At 34.6% G+C, this 26,742-nt stretch overlaps 1 protein-coding gene across 3 annotated transcripts in view; it reads left to right on the forward strand.

The window, feature by feature from the left end:
• The window catches only part of AP3B1 (adaptor related protein complex 3 subunit beta 1), a 163,507-nt gene that overhangs the window by 131,086 nt on the left and 5,679 nt on the right, over positions 1–26,742 (forward strand). For 2 of the 3 annotated variants that reach the window (XM_074855625.1, XM_074855624.1), the window contains exons 23-26: positions 1,271–1,502; positions 4,536–4,620; positions 13,578–13,675; positions 18,870–19,008. In XM_074855625.1, the coding sequence (XP_074711726.1) occupies positions 1,271–1,502; positions 4,536–4,620; positions 13,578–13,675; positions 18,870–19,008 (554 nt within the window). Of the gene's footprint in view, positions 1–1,270; positions 1,503–4,535; positions 4,621–13,577; positions 13,676–14,776; positions 14,814–18,869; positions 19,009–26,742 lie in introns of all 3 variants that reach the window. The other variant, XR_012627025.1, reaches the window with a different exon arrangement.

A 26,742-nucleotide genomic window follows, 5' to 3' on the forward strand; every position in this document is an offset into this window, starting at 1 on the left:
ATGTGCTCTCTAACTTGTAAAGTTTTTCAACAGAATTCTTTACAGCCTTATGTCTTCCAGATACTCTCCCATTTCTGTAACACATTTTGGGTTTAAATCCCAGGTCTTACCAGCTTCTGATATTACTGGAAGTGTTCACTGAGTCTTCAGATCAGCCCCTCAGTGTTAAATGTGGCAGTCAGGAAAATCTATCAACCTAAAAGAGTTTGTAGGGAAGGCAAGATAAAAACCCATTCTCCTCGCTTAGCTGCTTGGGGTCTTGAACGTCCTGCTATTTGCAGTTGTCTCTTTCACTTAGTTACACATTTAGGGCTATGGGTAGGGCAAGAGAAGATGGACACTCATCAGTGGAAACAGATAAACAGATATATCTAACAGATAGATTATAACGTTCAGTAGCTCGTAGTGCATTGACCATACAAATGGGATTTTTGTGCTAAGCATTTGGCTTTTTCAACCTCCGTATTCTGTTTGCATGGTGTTACTTTTCATGTAATTTCCTAGCTTTTCCTTAAAACTTGTTTAAAGAATTCAAATTCACTTTTCTGCAGTTTTCTGCATATTCCTTACTTTTACACTTTTCAGCTCATGATTACAGATTTCCTTATCAGCAGTATCATCTGAGAATTTGTTCTTTTATTGAATGTCTTTTATTCATGCTACTTTTTCAGGACAAAATGGACCCAAACATCCTTGGGATTTTTCCTCATTGCTTGTGGCAGCAAGACTGTTGAAAAAATGGCAGCATCCTTCTCTGTACAGCTGTGTTTTTAATATTTGACTGGTGTAATTGTTAGGCAACATTTTTTGTGGTTTTAACAAGAGAAGGAGAAGACAATTTCTCATTGTACTTTCAAGTACGCAGTGGTCTTGGGTCTACCCTTGAGTCCTGATGCACAGAATGGAAGGAGACTTCTTGTTGGAAACAACATGATTATTTTAACTGTTATTCTTAAAAAGACTTCCAATAATTTAATGGGTAACTATAGAGTTAAAATATTGAAAACAGATTTGTAATGGAAAGTGAGGCAAATACAACCATTACAGCTGCTATTTTTCAGCACCAGAAATGTTATTTTTAGGCTCTGTTATCTGATATCTATTACTGCAATTTGTTTGTGGATTTGAATATGTCCTTACATGTTTCTAGTTCACTAAAATTCTGACTAGAAAACAGACGCTCTAGCTGAGTGGAAAACGCAGTGTTTAATTGTTGTTTTATCTGTTCTTTCCTTACAACATTCACCAACTGTTGTTTTGTACTTAACAGGTCACTACCCAGGTCTCTGTGCCAACAGAAACACATGAGCTGCTTCATCGAATGAGTGGAAAAGGATTAGCAGCTCATTATCACTTCTCAAGACAGCCAGGCATTTTTGGTGATCATATGGTATCTGTGCAAGTGACAGTAACAAATACAACTGATCAGAAGATAGAGAATATTCACATCAAGGAGAAGAAATTACCTCCAGGCATGAGGGTGCATGAGTTTAATCCAATAGGTAATCGTAATCTATCTTTAAAAATACGGAATCTTAATCTTTTGCAAAATTTCAAATATAGGAAAGTGATTTTGCATGGTAATATGTATACACATATATATGTATGTATACGTACGTATGTATGTATACATACACACTCATGCAACTATCTTTTCTTAGATAATCTGATTTTAACAAAAATTTAATTCAGCTTTCCTGAACTTTCCTGAACATTTGACTTTGAAAATAACTCTTAGATGAGAACTTCCATGCCTGAAAGCTTACCTGCTTGTTCAAGTATCAGTTATATTATGTCCAGTTGATATAATAAAATTTGGTCTCCCCATAAACTTTGATTCTCTTACTGCCTTAGTCCAGAACAGCTGTAACAGGCTAGTATTAAGAATCAGGTTTTGGTTTATATATTCATAATTATTTTCCTTACAAGCTTTAAAGAGCATTTGTAGATGTATTATTTATTTTGGTGGCTTACAGCATTTTCATTTTTTCCCTTGTGAGCTTTTGGTGGTGGAGTGGAAGTGTATGTTTTAGTCTAATTTGCATCTACCATACTTCCACGAAGTGTGGCTTCTTAGACTAGGTAGAAAGCAATGCTGTAGTCAGCCTTAACCTAAATCGTTTCACTTTCTGTGTCCTGATAGGAATGGTTTTTTGCTAAATCTCTGTTAGTGGAAAAGAGTAGAAAACCTGAGAAAGAACACAGATCATAGCAACTTTTATTCAAATGTGGTACGTGTGTACGCAACCGGCTTTCTCTTCTCAGCAGTTATTTGCTTTAGGACATTGTGGTGTAGGCAGAAGGAACAAAAGTGTCTCATAATATCAGTGGAAAGGACAGACACGCTCCTTTTTGACACAAGCTCCTGTACTTTAGACGTGTTTCTTCTTCAGTGAGCTACATTATTATGTGAATCCATATCACATTAGAAGAATACAGAAACAAGTTCTTAATGCACAATAGTGAAGTAAGGAGTATTCTTTGTTTTCAGTAGTTAAAATTATGTTTGATATTAAATTGCTTTATGCTATTGAAATACTTTTTTAGCATTGAAAAGACTACTTATTTACAACGAATAGCTACAAAAGCAATTGTACAATGCTACAGTTTATTTCAGAGTTTAAATTTTGGAACGATTTGCATTTTGATAATGGTACATACTTGTTCAAGACAGTTACTTTTAGAAAATATATTAATTTTTGTGTTAAGTGAACTGTTTGGTGTTTATTCCTCAAGTTAAGAACTACAGTGCAGAGTTCTGATTTCAAGTTAGTTTTGACCATCAGCCTAATTTTATATCCCTCCCTTTACACATTTAAAGAAATAAAGTCACAAAGGCTTACAAGTAGAAAACTAGTAATACTATAAATCAGATCAGGAGATACTGTACTCACAGTAACAGTCAGTGAAGGTTAGAATTCACTTCTCTCATGTAAAAAACATGAAAAAATCTGAAATTAATAAGTTATCCAATTCATGTTTCTTGAGTTCACAAGACAATCCTACCCTTTAAAGTATTTTTTTTCCCCAAGACAGACATTACTGTGGTATCTGTCCTGTTAAGCTGTTAGTTTCTTCTGCAGAAAATAAGCTGTATATCATCTGTAGTTCCTTCCAAAAGTGTTGCTTTTCTTGCTTGAATGAAAATTTTTTGTATCCTTTGTTCCTTTCTCTAGGACTCGGTTTGTATGCCCCGTTCTTCTTACTACCTTTTGTGTTTCCAGCTTTTGGAAAACACATCCAATTTGTCCAGCAGAACCAAAAGAATAAGTGTCAGTGTAGACAGGTATTCTTACTGGATTTGCCTCCATCACTGCAGTTATTGTTGGCAATTGTCCTGATTTTGCCAGTAGAAATGGTCCAAATTATTTCACCTAAGTCCCTGTGCATAGTCTTTTCTTGTGGCTAGGTGCCTTTGAAACCCAGTTTGAAAAAATTAAGCTCAAAGACTTTGGTAAAGTTTAATCTGAAATTGAGCTGGAGCCTGTAATCTTACGATGCTTTACACAGACTTCTTGACATACTTCATTTTCTATTCATTCCCTAGCATTAGTTTAGTCTTTGCCTAACTACCTCCCATCCATGTTCTCCATATTTTTCAGAACTTAATCTTGACAGAGTTAAATTTTGTTTCCTTTTGTCACGGAGCAGCTTCCTACTCTTCAGTTCCCGCAAAAGCGTCAGACACATGAATAAATAAAACTGGGAATTAGACGTTTTTCTGCCTGCCCAGTCATTTTTATTTGAATTCCTCTCTTTTAGGTTTTCTTTCTTGTAATTTTGACAAGTCAGACTCTGCTTCAATGCTTGTTTCTAATACATCTACTCACATAAAGAAGCAGCTTTTCTTCCTACCAAAACAAAGCCTTATCTTTATGACACTGAGGAAATAATATAGTGATATAGCCAAGAAACTAAGAATGAACATGTCTCTTGGTACCTTAATTTGAAAAGTGCCTCAGTCCGCACAGCTTGTAAAGCACAAAATTATCTTCCATTCTGGGTTCATAATCTTTCTATTTCCTTCCATAACTAATGCAAGCAGAATATTGAGAAATAAGTAAACCACACTAATTATGAAATATTTTAAGTTTTGCTCTTTTTCCATTACTATGTGTAGTACTGTACATTTTATTAATATTTGTTGTCTTTTACTATTTATTAACTAAATTTGCAAACTGGTGTTACTGAAAATGAAATCTCAGTGCTGGATCTGTACACAAGTAAAAGGATGTAACTTCAATATATTTTTTTTCTGTAAATATTTTTCATAGCTTTTCTAATACATCCTTATTTTGCTGATGATGGGGCTCTAGTACACTAACTGTCAGGAGCGGGGATCCAAGACACTTAAACATGCAAGTGTGACACATGGGTGATACCTACCTGAAATAAAACTAGAAGTAATGTCTCTTTTTTATGGACCTTTTTCTTTTTTTAATATTTTTCTAATTATATGAAGTTTGGGGATTTGAATCTGGGGTCTTCTGTTACTTTGCATGTGTACTTTACCTGTTCAAAATGTTTTCATGTAGAATGCCTTGAGCCTGCAGAATCCATTACCGTTTCAATGGGTATTGACTTCTGTGATTCTACTCAGATGGCCAGTTTCCACTTATGGTGAGTTCATGGGGAGGGAGGGTAATTTTTTGTTCTTGGAAGGCAAAAGTGGTGTATATTGGAAGTTTATTTGGCAGTAGCAGACTTGCTGTTTATGAAATAATAAAAAATTGAACAACAGTTCACAACGTGATGTATACCCAAGATGTTTTTAGAGAAATAAGACCTAATTCGTGTTCTGTTTTACAAGGATTATCAGTTTGTTTAGTCTTCCAAAATTTTTTAACACTTGCTTCTTTGATGGTTTGAAATCTAGGTTTGAAATCACATGTGTACCTCTAAAAACTCTTCGACAGATTGTGTTTGGGAGTTCCTGCTTTTCCCTTGGTGTAAATGGTACCAAGCAAAAGTGTGAACTCTTCTTCTGATTTAGAATTACTTCCCTGTTCCTGAGCTTTAGTTTTATTTTTTCCCCCTCTTCTTGAGATTCTTCTTAATAACACCACCTTGAAGGGAGGAGTCAGGTCTGACTAGTCTGCTGCAGTGTTGTGTGTGTGCTCTTCCTTGTAAGAAATCACAAGTCAAAAAAGCACATTGTGTGAGCAGTTTTACTACTTCAAGTGCTTATTATGGCTGTTTGTGATCTATGTTACATGAGTGCGTGAAACCAACCCCAAGATTTGCTGGCCAAAGAAGCTTATTCTCCATGCTGTAGATTCTTTCAAATTATTACTGTGAGAATGAAAACAAGTAACTGACTGGCCAACTAGATTTTGTCTTATATACTTGATTTACACTTTTTGTGCTCATTATTGGCACATTCAAGATCTTCCTTTGTATAAGTTCCCATTGCATTCTAGGCTATCAGGGAACCTGGTCACCCAGTGAGAACTCTGTTATAAACTAGCATTTGAAACCAGGGAAAATTTATAGTAGCAGTGTGCAAACATTAGGAATGAATGGATGGGGGAAATCTAGACACCATCTTTTAAAAGCTCTTTGGGTTTATATAGTCTTTGAAACTATGCAAGGGCACTAAATAGATCTGCATGACCTTTTTTTTTTTACATATTTTTAAATAATGTTTTTTGACATATTATGTTGCAATAAGCACTACTTCCTATATTCTGTACAAAAAAGGATATTAGACATTCACATTGCATCATTCCAGTTTAAAGAAAGCACTTTGAGAAAGTTCTGTAGCCCTTCCTTGAATACTGTAGAAATTTTAGTGTACTAAGCACAGCTTGTGCAATTTACAGGTTATTAAAGAGAGTGGGAAAATCTTAATAATGGAGATGTACCCACGTGACTCCAAAATAACCACTGCTAAAATAAGATTTCTCATTCTTGGGGCAAGGAGGTTTTCCTATTGAATTTTTTTTCCCACTCCTCAAACCTTTTCCTGTACAATGGATGCTCATGCATAGTCATTTTAAAGATATTAGTACCTCCAGCAAAATGTGTGCAGCATGTAGTTTATGGGTATCACGTTGTAGCTCGTCTGTATGCTCTTTGCTGGAATTTGGAAACAGTTTTCGGCTGTTGCTTGTTGCTAGTTTTGTCTTGGAAGGGAAGTTCCCTTCTAGGCAATGCAGTTTCATAATTCCTTCAAAGTGATAGGCTGTCTTTCATTAAGTATATTTCGGGGTTTTTGTAAATAAAATATGCTCAGTTTATCATAGAATGGTTTGGGTTGGAAGGGACCTTAAAGATCGTCTAGTTCCAACCACCTATCAAGCAGGAACATTCTTTTTTAAACAGAGCAGATTTTTTATCAAGTACATATTTTCAGTAAACTAATGATTTGATTCCAAAATTACACCATTTATTGCTAAGAATCTTAGCAGTGATGAGGATAAGCAATGTAGCATAACACATTGATTTTATGCAGATCATCGCCTTTATGTTTTGGGAGGTCTGCTGTATTAGTGATATATAAAAACTGATTACTTTCTCCAACATTGCCTAGTAATTGTTTATTATTTTCCTATTAGACAAACAAGACAGATCAATATTCCTGAACACCGACCAGACTATGAGTAACATCACTGTAAATAGATTTGCCTCAGACCTCAGTGGTGTATTCATTTTAATGATTTGGACAATGTGAGTCCAATGACAAAGCTCAAGCTAAGTTTAAAATTAAATTAAGAATATGAATTGCTTATTTTGTTCCTTTGCTAATTGATAGGGCCTTGTCTCTTTGACACTAGTTCTTAGAAAATAGTATAAAAATAGGTAAAATGTTCTTTGCATTAAATTTGCTATTTTACTGTTAAAAACATGAGTTCAAAATCCTACTGATCTTAAATATCATTGAAGAAATTGTGCAGTGTGATGTTTTTGGGACGATGTCTGAGAGAACTCAGCTTCAGCCTTTTTAACTTGTCATACTTCTTAAAAAGCTTCTATCCAAAAGGAAGAAAGACTTGTAGAAGTTTGTCAAAATATAGTTGAAATACTGTGCACACAAAGGTGTCGATATTCTTGAATTTCCTGCTAACATATCTTTATGAAAGACACTGTCAGTTATTTTGCATTTTTGTTAGAAGCATGTTCAGCAGTAAAGTGTTCCTGATCATAATCATTTTCTTTACGTTGTTCTAAGAGGAGCGCTTTGTCTTGCATCAAATGTAATTGATCCTGAAGCAGTGTAATCACAATTACTCACTTTCTTAATTGGCCTGCCCAAAATCAGAAAATGGAAACCGATCGGCAGTGTTTAAATCAATAGCTTTGTAGTAAAGCTTGTGGGGGTAGGGAGATAGTGGTAATGGGTAGATCAATTGGTCTTAGATGCCAATCATAGACTGTGTGTTTTGCATAGCAAACACTACCTTTCTGCTTGGGGATGTGCTGTGGTACTAGTGGTTCAATAAATACAAACTGTATAAAGAAAAAAACTAACATGAGTAATAAAATATTTAATCTCTTTCTGAATTTGTTGTACAAATCAAGGACAATGAAGGAGAAACTGGGTTATAGAAAGAGGTTCAGAGGGCTAAGCTTTGAAAGACCTCCCTCATAAATGTTATTTTTATTAAGCAAAGCTTACCAAGATCACACATCTAATTAAAAAGACTTGAAACACCTTAACTTGAAAACTCTGCCTAATGCATTTATTTAGAATGTGTATTAGGATGCTCACACTATGTACTTGTAAAGAGAACATCTCTTCATTGCTATTTTTCTTGTGTCATCTCCTTGCAGAGGCACCCTACTTCAGCCACACTGATGTTCTGTGCAATAGTGCCTTTCAAGCAGAAAGTTAAAGAGGAATAAATGGAGGAACTTAGTGTTTTAAAAGATTTTTGTGAGCATTACTGTTTCTTTTTGGGTTACTTTGTTCAGATTCTGCAAGCAGGATATACACAACTTAGAAGTATAAAGCAATTTGTCATTGGCTAACTCACACCGAGGTAGTCTGGTAGCTTCTTGAATCCTAGTTAAGCGTTAGGATATTCACTGTCCCAGTAAGAGACCTCAGTCTTTGCTAGGCAGGTAGCCATCAGTGAGGAGAAGAAAGGTTGGAATGGATCCTTGCTGTTACAGACTGACAGCAGTACTCCACTAACTTTGGAATTCTATTTTTTTTCCTTTATATATTTCCACATTGGTGTGTTTTCTCTGGAATCCCTGAGCTCCTAGTAATCACCATCTTAACAATCCTACCACTGTTTCTTATTTTATCTTTATTATCTTGCATGTCTTTTCAGATATTCTCAGGTCTTTCTCACAGCTTACTAGTTTCCTTAGGTGTCTGAGCAAAGATTTGGAAGCTTTGCCATGTCAGAATTTGGCCTTGGATCCTTGGAATGAAGACATTCGAATCCCTAGAGAAGAAAGGCAAGGAAGGTTACAGAAGCAGAGGGTTACAACATATACATGCCCTTATCCTATTTTGTGTATGTGTATTTAGCATTTCAGATTCCTGTCTGCATTATTAAACCCAGTAGGAAAATCTGCAGCTTTTTGTAGGTGTCTGGTGAGTGACTAAAGGTGAAGGGGAGATGTCCTCTTTAAAACATAGAGAGCTGGAGAAGGAAGCCTGTCCCTACCTCTTCTTCCCTATCCTTTTCATCCCCTCCTTCCAAATTCTCTTAGCTGTTCCCAAAGCCGTGAAAGAACCACATCTTTGAAGATTAAATTAATTTACAGAGAACCCATTTTCTTCTCCCCATTCTTTTGAAAAGTACGTAGGATGTTGTTTAGCTCTCTGAAATGACTGGCATAGGGAATGTGTCCATGCTATGCATCTCTTCCTCTAGTTTTCTCAAGGTTTAAGTGCAAAGAGTACAAACAGAGCTCCCAAGAAGAAAGAGAAATGGGATGAAAGCAACAACTTCTATGCCTTCCATTCTTGCTCAGAATAATGAGATCATGGGAAAATAGTGTGACATATGACAGAGGTTTTTACAAGCATGGACTGGTTCCTTTATACTGGCATTTTGTAAATCCCAGTGTTTTTAGAAGAGCTGTGAGCCTGTACATACTCTTCTGCTGTTTTATGCTGATAGAAAAGAAAGCTGACTGTTCACCTCATCTGTCCTGGACTGTATAAAGAGAGCATTTTGCTGATTACTCCAGAAGAGATTGGTGTAGCAGTAAGAATCTAGCATTTTCTTAAATTAAGTAATTTCCGTGAATGAGATTTGAAAACCTTGTTCAATCTGCTGACTGCAGGTTCTACCTTATCATAAAAGCTTTTGTTCTAAATTTAGTTTTCCAAGTAAAAGATTTTTTGTAGCATGAAATTCCCTTACCTCACTCTGCATAGATGTAGGAATCTTCCGAAGCAGAAATTCTACCTGCAGAGGAGTAAATGAAGAGGATCACATGGGGAGCAGTCAGTATTTGTACTGAGTGCAAGCATGCATTCAGGTGTAGATGCTTGCACAAAAGTATCTGATTAAAATTATGGATATGTTATGGAATATATTAAAAGCTGATGTTAAGAGATGCAGGACTGTCTTCACATCACTGTCACTTGAATTTTCACATGTTTCTTGCTCTTTGCTTCCCTAGTGCTTTGTCAGCAGATCACCAAGTTGTTTACAGATGTAGGATATTAAGACAAGCAATCTGGTAGTCTTCACTTTACTTCATTACTCTAAAGTAGTCAGTTGGCCCAGTTCCAGAAAGAAATTATATCGAGATAGATAACTGACCTGGAAAAAGCAAGGCTGGGCAGGAACAACTAGTCTTATTTCTTCTATCATGCTGGCCTTTTTTCTTGTAAAAGCAGGATGCAGTTTCTTCCTTTCTTCAGGAAGACTATGAGCAGAGTCTCCTAGACTAATCCATTCCATGTTTTGCAGGAACTTAGTGTGTTGCTTTTCCTCTTTCATTTTTTTTTATCATCTCTGCAGATTTTTTGAATACAAGACAAAAATAGTGAGCTGGTTTTGGATAGACGTATTCTGGGTCAAGCAGCTACTAGGAGTGAAACAAAAAATAGTAATATAAATAGTAAGAAGAATATTCCCTAACCTCTTATTAGAATAATAATTTTTAAAAAGCTTTGAAAATGAAGACTTTAAAGACTGCCATTGTGGAATCTTAGAAAAACTCATTCACAAGTGATAATATTATTTGTATTAGTTTTAAAGAAGATGTTGCCGTCGTCCTCAAGTCTTTTGTTATGGCAGAGAAGTTCTTTGTGAGGAACACTTTGGAGCCAATCGTATTAAAAAAAAAAAAGAGGGAAGAAAGAGGGAATAAGGAAAATGGACACTGGTTTAAAGTGACAAATGCTAGCTGCTCCCACTGCAGCCATCTGAAGAAAAGTTAAAACTCTGCATCTTCTAAAGGACTGAATGTTAGTTTTGCAGTGTCATTTATCGTGAGATGGTAAGTCTCCCTGTGTTGCTGTGGAAGCATTATCATCTCTCATTTGTTCATCTTAATTGGGTACATCAGAAGATAAATTCATGTGATGCTTGGAAATACATCATGAAAGTGGTGTAAGTCTTTTAAAAATACAGTATGTACAGTTTAACAGTTATTAAAGCAACAGTAAGAGTAATGATGTCTAACATTATTTGCCCCTAAGTTTGCAACTAAATACAAACCAGATTTTGCAAACTGGTGGTGAGGTACTGTTCTTGGACATCCTGATTTTGATTGTTTTAGAGCTTCCTTCTGCAGACTTCTCATTAAACATGCATGTTCCACTAAGGATGTAACTTACCAGTTGCACTTGCTAATACCAGAAGATGCATCTTTAATTTTTGAAATCTAAAACAGTTATGTTTGGTTGGCTTCAGAAACTTTGCTTTTTTTCTGATAAGCTTCTTCAGCTTGATCTTCCAGGAAAATTAGAGCAACACCACCTGAGAAATGTTTCAGTGCAGCTTGAACCAATTTTCTGCCAGATTCTTAAATGTTAGTGTTCAAGCTTCAAACCACTTCTGCAGTTTTTTGTTTAAACATCATTTATACTAATTATAGTATTCAAAATATAAATAAATAAGTTAAATACACTGGAAATTAGTTTACTAAGTATTGGGGGAAATTATGTAGCTGAGCTGCAAGACTCAATTTTATTATTAAACTTATCCATTGGATATCTGATGAAATCTTCATCTTTGGAGATACTCAGAGCTCAAATGGACAAGGCTCTGAGCAATGTCAACTAAGGTGGCACTGGGTGGAGCAGGAGGAGGACCAGGTGATTTCCAGATGTCCCTTCCAACCTGAATTGTTCTGTGGAACTATTTTGTATCCTATAAAGTGTGTGATAGAGAATGATAAAAGGGAAGATGATTTTCTCTGGCTGAAAAATAAATTTACTAAAGTATGCTAAAATTAAAGTAATGCAAAGTAAACCAGATGCTGGCTAAAGTGAAATTAAGAACAAAGTTGTTTTGAAGAACAACTAACAATCAGAATTCCTGCTTGCAGACTATGAAGAGTTCATGGTTTATCAAAGAACATGTATTAGCTTTTTAATCACTAAGGGAAAGGGAAGTAAAATTTTTCTTAACAGTAGAGGTGTCGAGTGGTCCTCTTGAGCAGTTAGAGAAATAAGAAACCCAAGCTATGCTGTTGCTTTTATTCCTTCTTATTGTAAAAGGATTGTTACAAGCATCTCAAAGCAATCTAATCATTGATGTTAAAAGTCAAGTTTATGTACAAATGGCATGTCCAGTCAATGTAGGACATGAATCATTGTACACAAAACTGTTTATCTGTTTTACACTGAATTATGTAGTACACATCTTGCTTAAATATGAAAGATGACATTGGTTGAACGATCAGTTGAAAATACCAGTGAAGATAGAAGTTTTAGTCATCGTCCAAGTAGTATATATAAACAGTAAAAAGTTATGAGGCAGTTGATTAAAGATCCTTCTTTCAGCTCTTAAGCTGATGGAGTTCTTGATCAGTTTTCAAAGGAAAAATTAAAGAAAAAAAATTAGTTTCTTATTTTACAGTGCACTTGATCAAGCCAGCCAGTCTAACAATCCTTGCTTTTTCAGTATACTAATGACTTTAGAGATGGACAGTATTTAAAGTAGTATAGGAAAAAAAATTTGAGAATTTGTTAGCTAAGCAAATTTTTTAAAGCAGCACTTCATAAATGATTCTTCGTAAAGGAAATGCTAGCCAGGTTTGAAGGGATTGTTTCACTCTGTTTTCTAAATAATAATTTTCAACTTTTCAAAGTTAGTAATGGTTAGTTTTATTTGAAAAGCCCATACTTGAGATCACATCCATAAGCATAATTACAACACATCAGAAGTCAGAAGTAAGAAAGTACTAGTTCGTAAGCATTTGCTTGTGAAATTGGGTAATTATGGTAAATATTAAAATGTTAAGTAATAGGACCATAAAATGCTTTCAGGTGACTTATCTTGCATCTTTAAGAAAGAGACATAGGTTTCCTATGTTATTGATCTAGTGCTGTTTTTTCCATCAGTCTATCTTATTTCAGAATTTTGAGGTTTCAGAGTTATAAAAAATCAGTAACACATTTGAGGTTAATTTAAATACCATGGATATTAATTGATGAAATGTATTTTATATTCTAACAATTGTATCATTATATGTAAGTAGAATATCTGAGGCATATCAGCAATCAATATGTATTGACTATTAGGTACATCAGGAAAAAAAAGTGTTCTTTTCTAAAAATCTCTCGTGCATCAAAGCATTAACAAAGATTCTGACTGCATGTACTGAACTTGAATTGCTAGCTGAATCCCTTATGGTATAGTTAGTCAATTGAACATAGAATATGTCTTGAGTTTCTGTAGGCTTGGAGAACTCAAAGACAAGATAGTTGAAAACTCAGAGAATTGAATGGATAGAGAGTGCAAGTTCACTGTATGGTATTTATTTCTTAAGGAAGAATGTATAGCATTTGACAGTAGTATGCCACTACTGATAGTAATTTTTGTAACTCTGTCATTATGGAAACTGCCTCAAATTCTGCAATTTTCCAGTGTCCTTTTACATCAACCAGTATGCCATGTGGGGTTCTTTAAATATACAAAATGTTGCAAAATTGAAGCGATCAAAGATACTTCTTTTTTACTCCCACATTTATTGTTTAATTTGTTTGGGTTTTTTTCAGACAATAATATCCTTTTTGTCTGAAATTATACCTTTCCTAGGTTTAACCCTGTTTCTGGGACAGCTGTTGGTGATGACAGAATTTGTGAATAACAGTTCTTTTAAAGGAATTGTGAAATGCATAGTAATTTGTCCTTTGAAAGCATTTAGTTTGAGTGTGATGACTTATAGATCGCAAATAAACATTAATATAGAGTAAAGGTTACATTTTCAAAATACAAGAGCATGCATACTATATTAATACTACATTTGTACTAGAGAAAATGGACCAGTTTTACTGATGTAAGAAATTAGCGGGCTTTTAGATTAACAAGGTAAAAATCATGCAGGTAGTTCTTGCACTGTTTATAGATTCCATAGTAAATTTGGAACTGATAAGTTTATATTAGTCTATGTTGAAGCACTTGGTTGATTCTCTGTAATTTCTCTTTTCCCAGCACAAAGGATGATCATTTCAATGTTAACATTCAACCCCCTGTTGGAGAACTGCTTTTGCCTGTCACTATGTCAGAGAAAGACTTTAAGAAGGAGCAAGGTGAGAAATATGTCAGCAACTTCAATAAACATATTTGGATGAGAAGGCTATGTGCCCTTCAGTTTTCAAGTGTACAGCAAGTGCTTCCAATGTAGCTGTTTGTGTTAGCCTCTGTTAGTAGTCAGTCTGATACTAATGATTTAATTTTAAAATATCTCAAAAAGGATGTGCAGTGGTATCTGACAGGTTTTTAGTGTGCCTTTAAAAGCGCAAAGCCCACCCGTTACCCTGAAACAGTCTTTTGGCTCTGAGAGTTTTGACTTTCTTTCATGAAGTGTGAATGTCTTTCTCACTAGCAGTAAAGCAGAAAGTTGGAACCCCAGCTCAAGGAAATAAACCAAATATACATTGATACGGTGTCTGTTTTTACTAGTCTTTATTCCAAGGCTACTTTTATAGTATACCTTTTCCTCAGCTACTCTGAAGATGATTTTAATCTTTATGCTTTCACATACTTCATACAAAAAAATGTTCTTGTTGGAATACTGGTTTAGAAAGGTGACATATTTTATATACTTCTGCGTTCTTCTAATGTTGTGTCTTTAAAGAATGTAAGTTTCTGATGCTGGTCCAGACATAAACCTCCATAAGATCTCTTAGTGACTTGAATATTTTATACAAAGTAATTAGAGAAAATTGTACTTGGCTTTGACCATGTGTTAAATGGAATAGTCCATACTTCTACCCTTAATTAGGATATGATTCTTGGATATTTTAAAATATAAATTATTACATTTTGGGTGCATTCAAATGTAATAGTGTTTACTCATCTATCTCAATATATGGGGATTTACATGTGTAAATCTCTTCACACTGAGATGAGAATATACCCATGGGATCCTGTCTCATTGCTGTGTAAGGCTCAGAAACTCGGTATATCCATCAAACAGTCAAGAACACCAATGAGTAATGCTGTGTATTATTAATTATTGCTTTTGAACATTCCTTGCTTTAGTATTTTTGAATGATTAAGAAAGTAGTTTAAATATTGCCTAGATCATTTTCAGTTAAGCTTATGGCTGCAGTGAAAAGTTAGGATTGTGCTTTGTTTTCTTAACCAATTGATACTTATTTGCTGTTCTTACCCTTTGCTGACTAAAGCCTGCCTCTCTGCTTTATACCTGCTCAGCAAACCAAGGTGAGTGATTGAACGAGGCTGTGGCACATTTATTTTAAACTGTTCCCTTCTAAAAATTGTAGCTGAGGTTGTAGTGAAAGGAAGGCAGGTTGCTCTGCTTTTTCCCCTCCCTGTTTTTATATTTGCTTGCTTTGTGATATTTTTATAGAGTTTTTGTATATTTTACTGTGACTGAGGGCTTTTTTTCCTCCTGACTGGCCATACAGAACCATGAGCACATAGAAGTGTACTTGGAGAATAGCTGTGGTCCTCTGTGGAGTTGTTGCCAAAATTCCTTTTTCTTCTGCCATTTTACTTCTATGGTTGTTGATTATTTGTCTGAATAAATCTGGCAGCTGTTTGCTATGTTTAATAGAGCAGAAAGGCTACTCTGAATAAAGCTATTTGAAAATTTGTTTATATGAAGTATTTGTAAATCCATGAAGGTCTCTTGGCATTTCTGTATCGCTCTCTCTGTCTTCCTGAATTCATTCTTTGATGCAGGACTTGATGTTGGCAAATTTACCACAGGTTTAAAAACCTTTTCTATTGCATCTTTTTTCTTATAGATATCAGCTGTTTCAGAATATTTGTGGTAATAGAGGTCTCAGTTCTAAATTTTACAGAAGTATTTATTACAAAGATCTAGGAGCAGCTAGCATTCAGGGAGAATTACTATGTGATCTTGCTAAATGAAAAATCCAAATTATAATAATAAATGCAGGGCAATTTAGAAGTTGGTATATGTTATTCTATTTTGTGTTTAACTTCAATTTTTCTGTATTTTCCAAATGAATCTGATTTATATATCTTGTTTTCCACTTGTCATGCTTTTTCTTTTTCCTTTTTTTTTGTTTTTGGACATAAGATGTTTCAAGTCTTGTACCTGGAGATGCCTTATTTTATTTGCAACCAAAACAAATAGGTAAAAAATAGTGAAGGACTGAGGAGAATATTAGACATGCAAGATTATATTGGGGGAGAATGAGAATATGTATGGGTTTTAAGGATTTTTACATCTAAATTGCATGTGTAACCTAATAAGAATGCTGAAGAGGAAATAGCTGGTATTATACTGTTCTGTAGAAGACAATTCATTGCTACACATCTTTACTCAATTACACTCTGCTGTTTTGCATTGTGTGTTACATTTGTATATGTCCATTTTCTTCCTGATGGCATAAGGAGAGAACAGACAAGTTATTGAATATTCATGACTGTGAAGGTTTATCTAGTGGTAGCAGCAGAACCTCGAAATCTGGATTTATCCACATGCTGCTCATGATACGCTTAGCCTTGCTACACTGTCTTCCCTTCCATTACCTTCCCTCCTGAGCTGGGGAATCCTCGGGTGAGGTAATTCCCCAGAGCAGCAGCTGAGTTAGCAGTTGATGTTGTGATTGACAGTTTGGAAGCAATGGATAAAAATGGTATTGCCAAACTGCTCTTTACCTTTCTGGTTAAATATTTTTACTGATCTTCAGGCTTCAGGATTTTATACACTGTTTTACATCACATCTCCGTGAAAAGTCCAGTTTCTGTAACAGGAATTCTACATGAGTGATACATGTACTGTTGGGAACTCTGTATGCAAATTTTTACTTGTCTGCTGTTTTTAAAAATTAGTAGCAAAACTCCCCTTGCCAGAATAGCACTAGTCTGGTAGCTAACATACCTTGTTACCTACGAGTGTAATTTTTCCAATTTAATTTCCTTTTATTATTAAAAATGTGTACAGTTATTTCATTGTATCAGTTAGTTAACCCAGATTAATTGCTGCTCTGTGCACTGACTAGAGTTTTCTTAGCTTCTCCTGTTTCAGGCAATATTAAAGGTGGCATGCAATTGTTACAGCTGGATATTAATCAGAATTTTTATGAAGGTGTTTTTAAAATAGCCGGTTAAATATTTTAAAAGAGCCGGTCTTTATACTTAAAGTATAAAGACTATTTTTCCCCCTACAGACATGTTTTAAAATATTTTGTCAAATTTTTTTGAAAAGTGTATACCTGATTCACATTTAGGAAAAAACAAACAAACAAGCAAAAACCAAACACCTTGGTTAAGTAAACAAATTGTTTACCTAATTTTATTAAGATTTATATATCCAACTTGTCTTCCTAACAAGCAAGATGCTAATTCTTTAAATGGTTGGACATTTAGTATTTTCTGGCCCTTGACTACCACAAGCAATCATATTTGATGCCCCTTAATTAGAGCACCCTTTTTTCTTTCCAGGTTCTTTTCCACCTCAGCAATCGAGACAATACATTTGCTTACCATGCTGCTCTCCTAAGTGTTCTTTTGCATGTAAATTAATCTTGATTCAGTTTACACTGTCATGCTGAGTGGTACAAATTGCCTATAACAATAAAACAGCATGAGTTAAAAATAAAGGGGGGTGAAAAGGCAGATTGAATGTGTGCCTTACTTGATAGGATGTTACTTTGCTTTATGCCAATACATTAGTCGACGATAATGAATCTTCTGTTCTGAAAAGCATGGTTTAGTTGATTTTTTTAATTTTACTTCAATGGAGCAGTACCTTGTCTTTTACAGAACAAGTTAGACAAACCATTAATGACAAGAGTGTTAAGGTTAAATATGAAGCAATGCATTCACTTCTCTGAGTGCTATCCATCTTTCCATTTACAGGAGCTTGACAAAAGTACTGGCTTTGTACAACATTTCCTTTAATTATATGCTGGGGGAAACAGGCTTTTAACATAAACATAGTTGCATTCATTTATTCAGCATTTGCTCTTCAATAGAGCTTAATGGAGAAGGTTTAAATCCTAAATGAGTACACACATCTCTCAGCAGTGTTATGTCAGTCCCTGTGCTCTGCTTAAAAGCAGTTTTAGTCTGCATATGTAGTTTTTAAAGCTTTTGCCTAATAGTGAAGTTAAACAATTTGAAACAAAATGTTCTATTCCCAAGATAAAGCTGATCTTTATAGAAGTTGTATGCTCATTTTTGTTCTTTTCAAGAGCAGATCATATTCAAAAATACCCTGTTATTTACTTACGAGCCGTTCCATTTCTACTTTGATATTTCTTATTTTGTGACAGCAGCTAATGCACATTCTAGTGCATTAAAATGTCGGATTTATTTTTTAATTGCTCTATTAAGCATCTTAGTGCCATTTGCTCTGTGTTAGAACTGTATATGCAGCCCTAAAATATTAGTCTTTTGAGACTTTTGCATTGTTTTCATCGTTAGTGTTATTGTAGATTTTAGATGCTTCATATTTCTGCCTAAAGCACTGTGCTCCATTGTTTGTCTATGTTTTCAGCTTCTGAACATGGTATAAAAATGCACACACAATGTTAGGTTGTAGTTACTGTTGGGTTTTAATCAACACAAGCATCTGGCAAATCGTTCTCCTTAACAATGGATGTTGATAGAAGAGAAAAGATGGGGAGGGGGTGTTCAAATGTCCTTGAACAACATTTCCTTCTTTACTTTTTTTTGTCATATGTTTGGATATAATCTTGACATTTCTGTTCCATTTTGTAGTGATATTCAAATTATTTTAATGAAATAATTTATCATGACATTTTTAGAGAAATGGATACTAACTGAATTTCCCAGTTTCTAATGTGATGACTTTACCTTCAAGAACGAAATTGAACCAATGACTACTATCTGAATTTCAAGATTATTTTTAGCAATTGTATATGAAATTATAATTAAATGCAATGGTTTTATGATTGAAAGATTAGATGGTGTCTTTGTATATGGTCTTACTTAAGCTGGACATTTCCAAGTCAGTCTTCCTTGATATTTCATTTCTGTGTTTACATTATTTTTTTAAGTTATGCTTTTTGTGAAAAAGAACCATCTTGGTTCCACAGTTGCATTAGTATCACACATGCCATTGTTCGGTTGTTAGCAATTTGTTTCTAATAATAGGACATTGCAAGTAATACATTAAACTAGTGTAATTATGTAATTTTTTATTGATCTAATTTTAATGCAAATGTGGTTTTTTGTTTAAAAGATTCTTATTTTGGTTTTATGCTTAATAAGCAAGCAAATCTGAAAGTATTCACAATGAAATATTTCTTATTTCAGGGATGCTGACAGGAATGAATGAGACATCTGCCACAATAGCCGTTGCTCCGCAGAACTCTACTAGACTTGTAATAATTGAAAGGGTAGTGAAGGCAGCAAACCTGGGTGTAGTCCCTTCTGGTCAAGATAACATACACAGGTAAGATTACATGTCATTCATAGTGGACCCATCTTCTAATATGAATTTGTTCAGAATTCATCAGCATTCGATAATATTAGGGAAAATTTTACTACCCACACTTAATGCATAAGGTTCCCAATTACACTGTAATATAGAATCCTAAGCAGATGCTAACTTGAGCCTAAGCTCTTTATTTGAATGTATATAGGACAATCAAATATGTAGACTTTACTGTACAGAGTTAGGGGGAGTTGTCCTTTCCTGGTTTTGTTGCAGAGGGAAAAGGTAGCCATTTAACACATGGTACTTTCAAGAGTATCTATATGTTTATTTGACTTTTGTTTCTGTTTCTGAAAGTAAGGGGCCTTATTCAGGTATATCATCTGTGAGAAGCAGCTTGTTTTTCCCACATTAATTTTTGACCTATGATATCCAGCTAGTTAAACCTAGAAGCCAATTTTCTTTTTCAGTTGAAGATCTTTTTAAATGCAGGTTGAACATTAAATTGAACATTTCCTTGTCCTTCTTATATATATGCAAGGAAAAACAGGGATCAGCCAAGAAAGTCACTGGCCCTGTGTAAATTCCAGATGTTACTTGTAGATTAATCCATTTCATCCAAAAGCTGTGGTTCAGAATGTCAGTGGAATTGATGTGACTGTTGGTTAACAACAGCTTTTAATGTGATTGACTCAAAATATTTAGTCCCATGAAGGCTACAGGAAAGTTGCCATGTGTGGAAAACTGAGTGGACACAAATAATAACAGCGAGACGTAATTAAAAGCTGTTAACCTGATCTTGGAATAAGAAAATGCACACATCTCTCCTAGCATGTACTAGAACTGTGCCAGAGTCTGAATTATCTGGTTAGCCCCCTGAATTTTGCTATTTCAATAAGAGCAAAATGTCGTCTTTCAAAGCAAAGAACAATGTTTTTCTTTGAAATTTTGCTGAGATGGTTGTTTGAAATGGTGAGAAACCTGTAGCCTACACAGCCTGATATTTCTCATTGTTGGATTTAGTCTTTTTTACATCATTGGGCATTTGTATTGCATTGCATTAACATTAACCCAGCTAGATTTTCCTATGTATTTGATATGGTCAGTGTTAAAATTCTGGTTCACCATAAAAACATGGTACAGCTAGTGCAATTGCACTGAAATGATTGTCTCTATTGACAACTGCTCCTCCATGAAAGAGTCCTCATTTGTTGCATCCCTGAGGGATCTATACAGCCTGTGTTCATAGGCTAGGTGAGAGGTATCAATCAAGAGAGACTGAAGTGTCTGTAGTATACAGGTGTTCTTCATCATTACCATATCCATCACATGAGACTTATCACATAGGGATGGATTGTTTTTGATTGAGTCTCAAAAAGGCTCCCTAAAGTAATAGCTTAGTTCCTAGCTCAACCACAGGTTTCCTGATGGTAGGCAAGTTTCTAATTTGATCTTGCTTTCTGTTGCTCTTTTTTTTTTAAAGGAGGTTATCCACAAAGTGGTCTGTGACCAACAGTAAATAAATGGAAGATGTACTTCCTGTTAGGTACACACTGTTTAGAGACAGTGGTGGAAGGCATGTTCTGGTTGGACAAGTATTCAGGGTGCTTTAGAGCATCCTGAAATCTTCTTTTCTTTTTTTGATTCAAAATAGAATGTATTCAGTCTGCCACAGTAGTTATAGAATAGTTTGCATTTATAACATCCATCAGGCAAAAAAAAATTGTTTATAACAACTTAAATGGCCTAGCAGAAATGCCCAACAATGATAAGCTTTTAGAAAATAGCCCTTCATTTGCTTCACCATAAGTAACTCGAGTTCACAGATATTATGTAGTCATAATTGCACCTAGTTTTTACCAAGAACAGGAACGGGAACATTAAATAATTGATACTGTGATGAACCTATTCATTTTTTAAACAGCACTACATTATCATTAAAGTAAATCCTAGATTTAGATGAATGAATATTTGAGATACGGATTAGATAATGAATACTTTCAAAACTCTGAATCAAATGACTGAAGTATTTTTATATAATTTTTTTTTTAAAGTACACAGATGTTTGGATTAAATCAACTCTATCATGAGAGTAAACAAAAATGGAGTTTCCTCTTGAAAATTTCATGGATGCAGGAAGTGTGCCATGTTTTATTTATGTGACACATATACCATTTCAGGATGATAAAATAAATGGTCACCTTTAACCTTGACAAAGCAGTTATGGATTCAGTAAAAATATGTTAAAAATGAATTTTTTTCTTTTTCTATACTATTGTAGTTTGTCTTGTTTGTTTTATTGCAAATGGTATTTGGGGAAAAAATTTTTATACAAGAACTTGCTTCAGCTTGTCATGTGAGGACTACTTGAGTTCACTTCTTGGAAGTGCTTAGTACATACCCTTTTACAAAGGAAAATAAGTAATATTTTTAAACTGATGTTCTGCACTGTGCAGCATGAATTATATTAACCTCTCAGTTGGTCATCCCCAACTTGAGTATTACTACTTAATGACAGCTAATGCCAAGAAATTTATATTGCCTGGTAGTGCAATATACTCATTCAAAATGAAATTGTATAGTTTAATACAAGTGTATCTAATGGACATGAACAGGTGCGTGTTTCTTGTTTTTTTTCAGTCTAACCATATTTGCACTCATGACAAAGATGTTGTCATGCTGGTGGGACCCAATTACTGCTCCTTAAATTGATAACCCTATTTAGGATTGTATTTTTGCACCAAGTAAAAACATTTAGAGCAAATATAATGAAGATTTGAAAATAAATAACTTGAAACAAATATCAACAGAATAGCATGTAGTCACCAATGAAAAATGAAATAAATGTAAACCTGTCAAATACATCAGCTATATATCAGTCCATATGACAGTATAGCAACACTTTCTTAAGTGCTTGGTTTTTTCTCTTTTTACCATATGGCTTCTGAATTTTTATATTTCCTTAGTATGTAATAATTTAACTGTTAACTGAGTGTAGAACAAAATGCCAGATAATAGTTGATTATAGTTTAGACTTTTCTGACCTATTTTATTTGAAGTCACGGCTGCAAAAATTTTAAACTCGATAACCCATTTGTATATATCAGAACACAAAGGTGCAGATTTATATTCCTATATTTGCAAAATAAATTTGCTGTATTATTTCACTTCCTTAAGTGTAGTTACCTGCTTTTCAAATGAGTTTATACCGGCTATTAGATTCCTGGGCCTTGTAAGGCCACATACTGTGCCTTCTCATGTTCTTAATAGGATTTAACTATTTTATGTGTTGATCTCTTGCTTTTGTTTTCAAGGGGCAACGTTACTTCAATTTTAAAGGCTTCTACTAAAAGCAAAAATGTGAAATGCATTTCAAATTAGAATTTTTTTTAGAGCAGGAAATATAATGTTTCCTTAAATATGAAAACTTCAGAAAAAAAGGTGTATTATTTTTCTTAAAATATTTCATGAGTCATTAGGGTAATTGTTGCAATATACATAGCTCTTTCAATGTTCTGAGAACTGTATTTGTTAAAAATATTTTAAGAAATGAAGGGTTGGAAGTGGGTTGAGGAGTGCATAGATGTTGACAGAGTGATTTCAAAAAGAATCATCTAAGGCACCAAGCTTCTGTCTTATGATTCAGACCACATCTGTGGGCATCATTTGAATATCTAAAGACAAAGACGTTTAAAGAAAAATATTTGCTCCTGCAGGGAATTAAATCAGTCTGAATAACTACATTTAGTGACCAAGTACTTTTCAGTTGAAGTATGTCTGCTGCTTGTTGTCAGTGGAAAGTCTACCAGGAATTTTTCTATCTTCAAGATAAGAGGATACATAATTGAGGACATTTATGCCCTCAGAGTTGATTCTTCCGTGGACATCACTTCTGTTCCCTGTCTCTACTTGGGCAATAACATTCATTGCTTTATATATCAAAAATAAATTCTAGGCTGTTCTCTTCTATTTCAAAATATGATGAGATGAAGACATTGTTCAACTCAAGATTTTCAGTAATTTTTTTTTAAAACAACACGAGCCTTATTTATCCAGAAATGCCCTTCATGCTAGTGTTACTTTCAAGATATGTTGCTTATTCCACTCAGATGAATATTCTAAAAGTTCCTCAGGTCTTTTCCTCCTTTATTCATTTTCAGCTCCATAACCTCCTACCAGGATATATAATCTTAATTTTCTTCACTTTGAATATAACAAAAGACAACAGATGGTGATAGAATGAAAAGACTAGTTGCAGAGTTTAATCTTAGAAAGACTGGAATGGTCTTATGATCCTCTTGGAAGTGTCAAAAAACTATCTCCTATCACATCAAGCCCTCTGCATGAAGGAAAGGCATTTCAGGGTAAATTGGCTTAGAAAGAAAATAATGGAAATACACATAAAAAGCATTTCTTTACACTACCTATGAAATATGGTGCAAAAGCTTTTAATGTGTTGGCAGTAGCATACAGCAGAAAAGTCCATTCAGAGCTGGGATCACAAACTGGAATTCGCTTCTTCACTATTGCACTTTGTTTTATGCTTGTGTGATTTTATTGATGTCAGAATATACTGTGTAATGGGATGGAGAATCAGGCCATCTTGAACTGCCTACCTCTCTGCCTTCCACCTTCTGAAGCATTTCTTAAACAGGATACATTGTACTCTAGTAGATTATTTCCCTCAATGACCGTGGCTCTACAAAATAATCCAGGCTAGACCACCTTTTCCATGTTTTTCATTCTTGAAGACTTTACGTGCATGTTGCCTACTCAGATCCCATCAGGGTGGATACAAAGAATTAATTTTAGTCAACCTCAACTTGTTAGTAGTTTACTGAACTAGTCTGTTGCTGCTGTTGTAGTTTGGACGGAAAGTGAGCATGGTGTCGTCTATTTATCTCTATTCTGCAGTTATCAGGATGGCCATAACCATTGACCAGCTCTGAGACATATGACAGCGTTAACTTCAGTCTTCTAGTTTGAGATGGTCCAGTCTGTAATTTCAGCAACCCAATACGGGACAATCTGAGGTTTTGGAGAAAACCAAACCTCAGCTTCTTTCAACACTGAAGCTTTAATCTGCTTCAGAACAGCTATTTCACATTCTGAAGTATTGAGTTTAATATCCTTCTCCATTACAATCACGGAAATGGTCATTCTAGTAGCCATCTCTTCTTTTTAGAGATCACCAGAACTTGCAGAGGGAGAATTCTCATGTCATCATTGTTGTCATAGTAGACACCTCTGTTAGCAGCGAACAAACTAGCTTTTAAACAAGAAGCACAGAACAGCACTTCTGCTCATTGATGGGGCAGGTCTAACTAGCTCAAGCACAGCATTGCATGCAGTGACTATGCTGCTTCTGGGATCTGTATTTTTAAGGACACTTGACTGCACCATATGGATATGCCAGTTTGTTCAGAGCTTGCTGTGTGTGCTATCATTGTTTAACATACCCATGACCTATGTGATTGACTATTGAACAAGATGTAAAATATCTTCCACCTGTCTTTTGGAGGCTTGTGTTACTATCCTTTAGCAAAATCAAAAAAATAATTCTGTGTACATTATGTAATATGACAGTAAGCACACTACAATGATTGAGCATTGAAATCCTGAAGAACATGAAAGCAACTAGACCCAGTATAGAAACTTGCATAAGATGCTTAAAAAACAGAAATCCAAGGATCAACACTTGTTTTTCACTAGCCTTTATTCCCCACCCCATGCATCAGCCTGACAGTCTGGTTGTATTCACCCCTTTTTATCATTTTGCAACCTGTCATGTCCCATTTATAGTATATTGGCAGACTGATTCTCAAAGGAAAGAGGGTTTTGTTTACAGACAATTTTGATTATCCGAGAATGGCGTGTTTAGTAATCGTTCCCACATCTTTTTAATCCAGGAACACTTAGTGTGGGGAGAAAACGTATGCGGATGTTCATGTAGGTAGGCAGGTTTGTATTGAACAAAACCTCATTTAAAGGGGTCCACCTGGAAAATTTCTCTGTGTATGGCATCTTCCAAGTTGTACTAAATTTGGAAGAATTCTCAGGCAGAAAGTTGGTGATCTGGCCCCATCAGTTTACCATAACTAACAACTGCATCTGCTTCCAGCATGTCAGAAAGGAGGGGCTATCACCCATCTATTCAGTATAAACACAGTATAGAAATTTCTGAGAAATAGAAATTGTTTATAGTTATTCCATTTGAGTCCACACATATGTTCTCAGCAGCTGAGAAACAGGCCTTAACAAATCCAGGAAGACTTTTTAAAAGACCTTTTCTGCTCTGTGTGTATGCAGAAATCTTTCCTAAGATTTTTTACTAAGCAAGTGGCCTGTCGGAGAGCTCTAATGAAGTGAAATCTACCTCTGGCAGTAGTAGCTCCTTTGATGCAGTTATGTGGACTGTTCTGCTTCTGTGGTTTCTTAGCTGTGGGGCTCAGTCGTCTTTTTCTGCTCTTCTAGAGAGCTGCAATGGGTAGCTGAGTAAATAAACTTGTAATAGACATGCAACCTTGATTTTGCTTCCTAATTTCTCAAGTAGGAATTAATTAGAGAGCTAAATACCCTAGGCAAAATGGTTACCTGTAGGAGACAGAATTTTAAATGGAATAGTATATCCATGTCCACAGTATTTCAGCCTTCATTGTAGCCAGAACTTGTAAACTTAATGTTTTCTTGATTTGTGATAGAAGTAATTCCAGCTTTAAAAAAAAAAAAAAAAAAAAAAAAGCCCAGCTAGACTAACCATTTGTATTTCTTTTGTCAGCCAGGATTAAAAGTCTTTCTGGTTAGTCACTATTCTTAGGTAAATATTTTTTATTCCTAGAATAAATGAAAACTGAAATTTTAAAATATGAAAGTACTCATTCAGTAGTTTCTACTAGATATTCCTTAATTTCTTAATCAAATCCTAATGTTCTAAAACCTTGACATTTTTGCCCTGCTAACAAAAGGACCCTGTATGTATTCATACACGTATTATCAACATGCGAATATTTTGATTAACTGATACAAATTACTTGATCAAGAGAATGCCTTTCTACAACATCATTTTGTGGCCTTAATGTTTTAAATATATTATTGTATTTAAGGGTCTTGCATGTGGATTGCAAAATTTAAAAATAACTTAAAGAAATTAAATTTGAGCTTAACATTAAAAGTATATGAGTGAGTCATTTTAGATATGAGGTTAATCAAAATGGATTGTTCTAGCCTACCTTATTTGCTGTCCACTAGAGGACAGCACTGCTTTTGTATCTGAATGCTGTAAAGTGAAAAATATGTGCAGCATTTTCTTTGGAAAACAAACAGGAACCTTCTCAGCCAGTTGTTTAAACAGAAAACATTTTTCCACTTAAAAAACTAACCAAACAGATGAATATCTTTGACTTGAAATATCTCTGAGCAAGTTTAATGTTTTCATATTTTACTGTAAGGTAACTTACTTTCTTGGAATTAAATAATTTTTCTGCAAATTAAAATTTATAGCCTGTTTTAAAAATGGACTGTATGTAGTTCTCAAACACTTATCATATCAAATGCCTGATTCTTTACAAAAATAAAAAGAATAGACTAGATGAGAAGACAAAATAGATTGAGTATTAAAATTATAATTTTCTAGGTGTGAGGACCAAATATTTTGATTCAAGCTTTTAGCTTATTGAAGTTTTGGGGAGGATGTATAAATACCTACATAGAAAAATGCTAAAATTTTTGAACTAAAGGTAAATTTGGAAGATG

This window comes from Strix uralensis, chromosome Z (genome assembly GCF_047716275.1).
Source record: "Strix uralensis isolate ZFMK-TIS-50842 chromosome Z, bStrUra1, whole genome shotgun sequence".
Lineage (NCBI taxonomy): Eukaryota > Metazoa > Chordata > Aves > Strigiformes > Strigidae > Strix > Strix uralensis.